General features: G+C 35.0%; 1 protein-coding gene across 1 annotated transcript in view; it reads left to right on the top strand.

The window, feature by feature from the left end:
• The window catches only part of csmd1 (CUB and Sushi multiple domains 1), a 576,851-nt gene that overhangs the window by 217,109 nt on the left and 350,376 nt on the right, over positions 1 to 9,366 (top strand). Inside the window, exon 3 of the mRNA XM_015374130.1 lies at positions 3,857 to 3,969. Coding sequence (XP_015229616.1) covers positions 3,857 to 3,969 — 113 coding nt within the window. The remainder of the gene's footprint in view (positions 1 to 3,856; positions 3,970 to 9,366) is intronic.

Below are 9,366 nucleotides of genomic sequence, written 5' to 3'. Positions count from 1 at the left end.
TACAAAACAGTCTGTCCACACAGCACATTATTCCCCCTGTTAAACACACAGTCTGTCTTAGTCCCAGGGCTATTCCAAAGATCTCCATGAACTTGAGGAAAAAAAGTCCATGCGCCCATGAATATAACTAGTATTACATTTGTGAGACATTAAAAGCTGCAAATATTATGTTTTTGATTTATTATATTTGCAGGCATTATAATGTTTGCAGGCGTTGCACTGCTTTTTAAGTGATGGCAGACTATCCTGACTCCCATTGAAATAGGTTTGAAAGTAGCATTCATGGAAAGTAGTCAAAGCTGTGTTACTGTGTGGTACCAAAATGAAGTTTTTGTCTGTGCTATTCATGATGTTATAGGAGTGCCCCAGTTAAAAGACTTATGCATCACATTTACTGTATTAGTATTTTTTTCTTTTCTCTACCCTTAAAATATGTTATGTCAATTCCTGATGTTCTTAAGACTTTTTTTCATAAACAGTCTCTTTCGACAAACCCACTTGAGAACCAAAGCACTAAAGACCACTTTTTATACCAATTTGAGTTTTCAAATTAGGTAGAAGCACTCTCATGATTGCTTTATCCACTTATGACTGTTACATCAAAGAAGATACCTTTTTCTAATGGTTTTCAAAGAGAAAATGCAAATTGACTACCTAAAGCAAAAGTAGACCCTGCTTTAACTACCTGCTAACCCTGCTATATATATATATATATATATATATATATATATATATATATATATATATATATATATATATATATATATATATATATTTATTTATTAATTTCAGCATTTAGTCTGAGATGTGTAGCTTTATTGTATGTCTTCTATGCTTCAGGTGAATACCTTTTTCATAAGAGATTGTAAATTGTCTTCAGGAATAGATTGCACTGCTTACTTGACTGAAAATTAGAAAGTAATAACGTTAAAGATATTTCATAATCATATCTTTCAAATGTCTCATATTTGATACAAGGCACAACATTCACAATATAAACATTCTGTAACAATTATGTGTCCTGAAGCCTATGTATGAGGTTTCAACTGAAAAACCTTCACCTCTACCATTGCCTTTCACCCCCTCTTAGCTAATGTCTTTTCAAAATGGTCTGTTTGAAAAGCATTCCCCTTCTGATGTCATAAAGGGAAATAAGCTGCTAAGAGCAGTCTGTAGCAGCCCATTGATCAAGTTCCGATCAATCTTTAGAAACTCTGACTGGTTGTAATATTTAATAATTAAGGCATGGCTTTCAGGATGACAGGGGCATGAAAAGCTAAACCAGCTCTCAGAAGAGGGCTGAATTAGGAAAGTTTTGGTAAAGGCTGTCTGTCTAATGTGAGAGGCATTTTCCTGCAACAAAGGAAAAAGCATGCTCTGAAGACCTTATTTTTAATGATTTTTACTTTTAAAAATCATGCAGGATGTAAGTTCACGCTTCCTCCTGAAACCACTGATCTCTTTTTATTCACTCAATTGCTGATTTCCTGAAAAAAGTAAAGCCACCGTCTGCCATGCTGGTACTCCCAACTCACATGGAGATGCGCAGTGAAAATGCCTACTTGTGTTGCATTCTAATGCAAACACAAGCAGTTTGCCTGCTGTGGGAAGATATTTCACAGGTAATTTAGAGTCAGTGGATGAACTAACCAATAAAATCCATATAGATGTGACCTATAGTATAGTATGTAGTGTAACATTAGTCTGGCTATCAGACTGAATCGAAGAGATTGACTGAGTTAGTCATTGGCATTGTGTCTAATGTTAGAAAATAGAAAGTAGAGTAAATAAAAAGCAATTCACTGTAAGATGTCAATGTAGTAATTCTTTACTAAATGGATGATGCGGTCGTTTTTTTGTAGTGTTTGTTGTATTTTGCATTTGAAAAAGTCATATGCTGAAATATATTGCATGTTATAGCGACAAAAAAAGCAACTCAAACAGTTGTACAGGCTAATGCACAGACAGAGCATAAAAGTATATGGCATCATGCATGCATATTATGCAAATAGGAAAATAATATAGCATTAACATACATGTACTTGTAATTCAACCTTGAAGCAAAATATTGAAATTATATATAAAATGTTATAACAGCAATAATGTAGTCAATGCATGTATATTACATGTACATCATCAGTTTAGTACTTATGGCACATCATTGTTATTATGCTAAATTAACACATATTTTATTGTGATGGATTTGTATGATATGTTATATTACATGATTTATAGACTTCATTGACTTCATACTGACTATGCAATATGATGTGCCCATTTTTTTATTCTTAGTTAAAGCAATCTACTTAAGCTATGAAACAACAAGTGTGTGTCAAAGTGATCATATTATCCTAATTTTAAGTCTTAAGTCCCCCTGAAAATGAGAACATCATCTTTGTTCAATGCTGTAGAGCACGTATTGTTTACATTGCGATCGGTCTAAGGGAGTACCAAAATGCCGGCCGGTGGCTTTACTTAAACCCTGTATTACCAACGGCCAATCAGCAATTCAGTGAATAAATAGAGATTAGTGCCTGAAACACAGGTAGGGTAAGTTCACCAAAATAAAACACAGAAGTTAAACAATCAAACAAAATCTAGAAGAGTTATGACCTGATTTACACCTGTAATCTGTGTAAATAATCTCTACTTGCTGAAAAATTAAAGTAACTCGGGGGACAGCAGGGGACTATGGTTCAATTCAGTTTTGATCAATTTTTTGACCACTTGTGATAATTAATTTAACAGCCAGCCATCACAACCTCTCCCTGCTTTGGTCCACTCTGCCCAGTTGACTTCTCTGATACTGCTGTTTTCCTTAGATCTGCTGCTGCTAGCCTTCAGAGCTAGTTCCAGACATCTGCCACCTATCACCGATCTGAAGGCCTGTTTGCCTTGATGGTTTTATCGATCTACCGCTGTCACCCTCAAGTCCCCCACTTTTAGCCTCCAGAGCTATTCTGGCCAGCTGCCGGCTCTCCCCCACTTTGGCGCTCTGTGTGCCCACCAGGCTTCTACTATATACTGCTTTCCTCCTCCAATCTCCCTATGTGGTTCCTTAGTAACAGAGGCAGGCATAGTCATCAGCCTCGTCCCAGTTCTGGCACTCTCTCTGCTACGGTTCTTGCTCTGATTTCCCTGCTGCTGTAGCCTGAACTCAACTAAACCTTCTCTTCTCACCTGACATGGTGGAAAGCTGTCATCCAGCCCTGGCTCCCGGACTCCTGAATACTGGGTATCTTTGGGGGATCTGCTGGACCCAGGGAGGGTAGCAGATTTGTTCAGCTTTCCAAAGTAAATAAACTGCCATGACTCGTTCCATAGAATCCCTGTCTTATATGTTGAGATGAAACCTTCAACCAGCGGACTCATTGACATAGTGAAGCCTTTTTCTGCCTGGCGAGCAAAACCACTGCAAAATATCAAATTATTGCGTTTGGTTAGGCTTAATAGCTAAATTGTACAGGATTTTAGACTATAAAAAAGTAGATAAAACTCTATTTTTTATGAAGTCCAAAATTTTTAATGAAAACCACTTATTCATAAAATATAAAGATTTTATGAGTTCAGTGTAAATGACTAGACTCAAAAATTGCATCCTCTTATGACAAAGGTCCATTTTAGTCTAGGAAATTATATTTGTCCTCAAATGGTTCCTAGACTTGAATTTCACTTCTATAAAACCCTTAATAAAAGCATCATTCCAAAGAGTAAAACAAAAACAAACTTTTTTTTCTGTCATACATTTTAAATATATCTGAAGATTTTCAGTTTTTTTTTAGAAGGTCTTCTGCTTGTTGTTTTTCCAAATTGGCAGAAATGCATTATTCATAATTACACTGCTTTCTGTTTACAGGTTGTCAGGATTCATGCTGCCCTCGCCCATTGTCAGCAGTGGCTCCATACTAGCCCTGTGGTTTACAACAGACTTTGCAGTGAGTGCACAGGGCTTCAAAGCTATATATGAAGGTAAGAACATTTGCCTTTCTGCATAATGATTAACAGATGGTGCTTGGGCATGTGTTAAAGTTCTAGGAAGGAAATACACTGAGAAATATCCACTAAAAGAATGTTTAAATATTGATGATCAGACAAACTAAAGTTTCGATTTCTTAGAAACTGAAAAATCTATTTTTTATGAATCGTCGAAATGAAAGTTTATATCCACAATTACCTAATTATTTAAAGCTATCAAATTCAGTCTGTCTTTTGTAGGATAAAAAACACACCCTTTTTTGTTCCCAGCCAAAAGTGACTTTGTATTGTCCTAAGAATTCAGAAAACTCTTAATCAAAAACTGAATAACATCTTAAACTCTGATGTATATTTATGTGAAGCTATAATAAGAAGCTTCATTAGAATAACTTTGCCACAATAATGTATTGATGTGTCCTGTCTATATTTTTTATCTTTCTTCAGTAAGAAGGGCATTTTCATATCAGTCTATCTTTAACAGAGTCTAATATTTTTGTTCTAAACGTGATAAAGGAGGCCATTTTTGCCTTTCCTTCACTCTGGGCTAAACCAGACACCAACCTAATCCTAAACCTAACTTACTCTATTATCAATCCGACTTGGATGTGTGGGCAGTGGTGGGTTGGTCTTACACTATCCCCAATAGGAAACTAGTATTATAGTGTCGATAACCATTTATCTATGAATCGTAAACTCTAAATATCCAAAACAAGCTGGTGACAATTAAACTTTATTTTGTAACATTTGTTTGTGTTTCTTCATTCATGTTTAAAATATATTTATTTGGCAGACGCTTTTCTGTTACTGTGTAATAAAAAGTGTTTTATCATCTTTCGTCCTATTATTTTCTTTTGTTTTTTTGTATGAAGATTTTTTAGACATGAAATATTGACCCATTTATGTGTATCTAGAGAAAGTTAGAGAAATATCATTCACATATGTTGCTATGTAATTTTATTTTTGTTATTTAATGTGTGTTTGTTCTTTACTGGGGTATTGGTGATTGTAGCCAAGAATATAATTTGCCCTAAAGAGCAGACATGCTAGATTTTGTTGAGTATTTACAAAAATGCCAGAAATGTTGATCACAGTATCGTCATTTTGCATATATTTCTCTGTCCAGTGAGAACAGAAACTTTTATACTGCCACTATAATGCTACTCTGAAGTCCCAGGGAAGATGAATTACGTTCTGTTTAAAAAACAGTGCTTTTCTATTTAAACAATTAATTCTTATGAATGATAAGCTAATGTCATTGTTAAAATAACGTACTGTGAGCTGTATCCTTAGTTGAATCTTTTGCATAATGAACTTCAGTAAAGGAATGTGCTTCATAAAGCTAAAGGCATGTATAAAAATATGCAGCTAATGACATTTATCACTTCTTCATCTGTAATTCTATTTCATTTTTTTTAAATCTTCACCCAAAAGCTGTATTTATTTAGAACCCCCAAAAAGCTGAAAACAACCCTATTCCGTATATGTATTGAAATGCTTGACAACTTTGGCTAGAGTTTATTTGTTTGAAAGGGTTTATATTTTATCTCAACGCATTAAAAAAACATGTGGAAGAATTTCCACACTGGTAGAGAGCAAATATTTCAAGAATTTCACTAACAACACACTGTATCCTATAATGCTATAATGTAAGCATAATCTTAAATATTTCAATCTTCAATGTTTCAGATTTCATTGATAGATAAAAAAAATTTATACGCAGCTCTTATCTCATTCCAATACTCAATAATGTCTCTTTACCTTCACTTTCTCTCCTCTCTGTCATTCAGCCCATTATCAGTTTTTTTTTTTTTTTTGCATCTTATTCAAGATTCTCCTTTTTAACAGTCAATTATTTTAGTATAGGTAACAATGTTGCACATTAAACTTCGGACGAGAGCATGATGTGGCTACCTCTCCCATGTTGCTGGCTCAACATGATGGTCTTTCACTGTTGAAAGCTGTATGAAGGAGTTGAAGCCATAGATCTGTAGCTGTTGGAAATGGAGCACATTTTTGGATTTAGAACAATCTTATACCTAAAGTACTGTCTGATAAAGTTATTTCTCTTCAGAGCCGACTGACGCTCACATGTCATATTTGAAAAATACCACCCTTGAAGGCATAATCCAGAAAGATGTGGAATACGCCAAGATGGGTGGGGGATCGGCTGGAGGCAATGACGACTGTGACTAACACTGGCAAAACAAACATGGTTGTCCAATTGATGATGGTGTTGTGATGAGTTGTTGGCTCTCTCTTCACCATCTTCACCAGAGCACAGAGGACAGGAAGAGAGGAAGACTCTGTGAAGGAGGCCAGTATCCCAGACCCATAATGATTTCAGACACTGGCTAAAATATTTGGTGTGGTGGGTACTAATATTAGTTTGTTTTAAAAAAACAAAAAAAAAACAAATCAACTTCTAACCGGAAAAGTAGACCTTTAAGCAGATGCTACTCAGATTAGGAGTTTACCCTCTGCTGGTCTTGCACCTCATGTAACAAATATTGCAGGGGGTGTAAAATGCATCTTTTGAAGTGGAACCAAACGCTCAACCATTTTCTTTTAGTCAAGCTTGCTTTTTTTTTACTGTACAAGTGGCTTCTGACGTTATCATGCATGGTATGTTCTTACACTCTTACACTCCCTCGATGTCACAATGTTGCATTGAGGTACTGGACTAACTAAATAAGTACTTAGTAGTACCGATGGAATCCAGTTGATTACTATAAAAGTACAGATTTTGGTACCCATTCCTAATTGATATATTATGGGATATGTTGAATAAGACATTAAGTCAACAACTTAATTTTTTTATTGTATAATCTGCATATTCCAGTTGAAATGCAGGGGAAATCAGAGAACACTTCTCAAATATAAGCATATACACTGGTTTGTGTGTATGAAAATTACCCTGATAACAACAGCAGTGGATAAGTAGATATCTTCTTAGATCACTAATGATATTTCTGAACCATATCTTCAATAAAGTGTATTCCTTTAATATGGAAACCTGTCAAAAATTTGCATAGCTGCACTTTCAAATTCTTTTCCTTTAGTTTAAATTTTGTTTTTTTAGTTTTGTATTTTTGTGGCATAAACATAAGTTAGTAATATTTTTGTTTGAAATGACCATCTTAATGTGTTAGTCGAGCTGCTGCACTGCAAAAAATAAAAATCTAAATAAGTGATTTCTTTCTTCAAATATTTGCATTTTCCTTGAGTTGAGAAGGTAAGTGAGACACTTTGCCAATGGAACAAGATCATTTACATTTCAAATAAGAAAAAAAAACAATTTCATTGTCTGATTTCAAGTACATATTATCTAATTATCTTATTTTAAGGGGGAAAATAGAGGAGCTGGCTGTCTGAGTAAAACAACCTTTAAAACATGACTAATACTTTTAGCCCCATTCCTTTATTTTTATCTTGTCAACATTATATATTCCTGCACTTTCTCTTGTTCTCTTTCTCTAGGCTTTATTTTTTTCAAAGTTAAAACTGGTATCCATGTCAGTTTGCTCTTCCTATACCATGCTCAGTTCTTTTAAAATTGCCTTAATCATTTTATTAACTATCATTTAATTACAAGAAACGACAACAAAAATAACTATTCTTCTTAGCACATCTAAAATCATCTTTATAAATGATAGAGTAAGACTCAGATTAGGTGAAAGAGAGAGAAAAAAATAACACATATCAAGGAGGCTGGGGGGCCAAATGAAGCTGTAAGCTCTAATAAAGCAAGGTCAGAATGGCAGAAAAAGACAAAAGTTTGAAAAACAGCAAGACAAGATAGTGATCATTTAATATCCCTCAAAGTAGAAAGAGACATAAAGAGAAAATAAAGGGCACGAAGATATAACCTGCTGATAAAAAGGTGTGGGAAGGATGACTTCGCAAACAATTGATAGAAGTAAACTGTACTCTATTCTTTAAATAAAAAGAAAAAAATTGCACATCTAAAAAAAAAAAAGAATTTTCAAAAGGCAATTTAGATTTTGGTGATCTGATGACTGTACAGGATGTACTGACAATATGGTTATTTTGATCAAAAGATTCTTCCTGTCTCCTTTATCTCCACCTGCTTAGCTTGTAATATGAAAAGTTATGTTGCAATCTAAAATATGGATATAGTTCTCAGCTGCTTTATCAGTTGTTACACACGTATGCCTTGCTAAAAGATTTGTTTGAAAATAGGGCATTAAAAATGTGTTTCTTCTTAATTTGTTGCGTCAAAGACTTTCATTTTTATTTGAAACAAATGCCTTTGCAGTATTTTTTCGGTAACTAAAAGCTTGACATATCAGTTCCCTTGATACTAAATGTAAAGTAGTCATTAATATTTTAGGTGTAAGTGGCTTGCTGCTTCACCTTAAATTAATTTCCAATTGTCGCTTAGTAACATGAACCTCTAAAAGCCCTTCCCTTGAGTGTTGGTTAAGTGCTTTTACCTGTAAAATTAAACTATGATTCTCTACTTTCTTTCTCTCAATGACTAAACTGTTTGTTGTTCCCAACATCTTTAAAAGTTGCAGTTAAGTTTCTGTGTCACTTACTTTTAGATGATTTACATTTTCTATGTTCAAGGATCATTTGCAGACCAGTAAATAACCACTTTCAAATTGATCAACCTCCCAGTGTTAAATAATCTATTAAGATGTAAGATCAACCTTACATAATATGATTCATTTGTCCAGTAATAGGTTGATGATCTCTACAATGGTTAAATAAAGCTTAAAGTTATAGTGGAGGATGTTCTTGTTGTGGTTGGATCATCTAAATAAGTGGTCCTCCTAATTGTCAATCTATACTGGTGATATTTTTACGTAAGGCTGTCCTACGTGCTTGTCCCCACTTTCACTTACCGGTGGTGAGTCTGACATAGTGGAAAATTTGCAAATCGTCTTTTGAAAAGTAAGCTTGTATAAACAATGCAAAAAGCAACTTTTAAACAGAGCACATGAGAAGAAATGGGCTTCTGCACGCTCTTGAACGAGTTTAATAGGCGTTCCCTCTCAGGAGCGGGTACAGGGTTTTGCATGTTAATTTTATTTTCAGTGGAGAGGGTCTTTTCAGAAATTCACAAAAATTCTCCACTATACCGTTGAGCATAAATTCATTGTGGAAGACCCTGATCAGCCTCACCTGGATCACCTTCTGATGTCCCATGTTGAATCGTCATCGGGACTGCACCTCCTCTGGAGTCTATCACCATTCAAAATTCCCCTTATCAAGTGGTGGGCCCTACTCCCCTTCTACGTACCTGCCATTGTCCTACCGACCTCTGCCCCATCTCCTCGCTCAAGTAGTGAGGCCATTCCTCCTCAGGCTTATTCCACCACCAGTGTCCGGACCCCCTGAGGGACAACTAAGCAAATTTCAGTCACA

This window comes from Cyprinodon variegatus, unplaced genomic scaffold (genome assembly GCF_000732505.1).
Source record: "Cyprinodon variegatus isolate N-32 unplaced genomic scaffold, C_variegatus-1.0 Scaffold5, whole genome shotgun sequence".
NCBI lineage: Eukaryota > Metazoa > Chordata > Actinopteri > Cyprinodontiformes > Cyprinodontidae > Cyprinodon > Cyprinodon variegatus.
The sequence above is the reverse complement of the archived record's forward strand: the minus strand, read 5'-3'. Positions and strand labels throughout refer to the sequence as shown.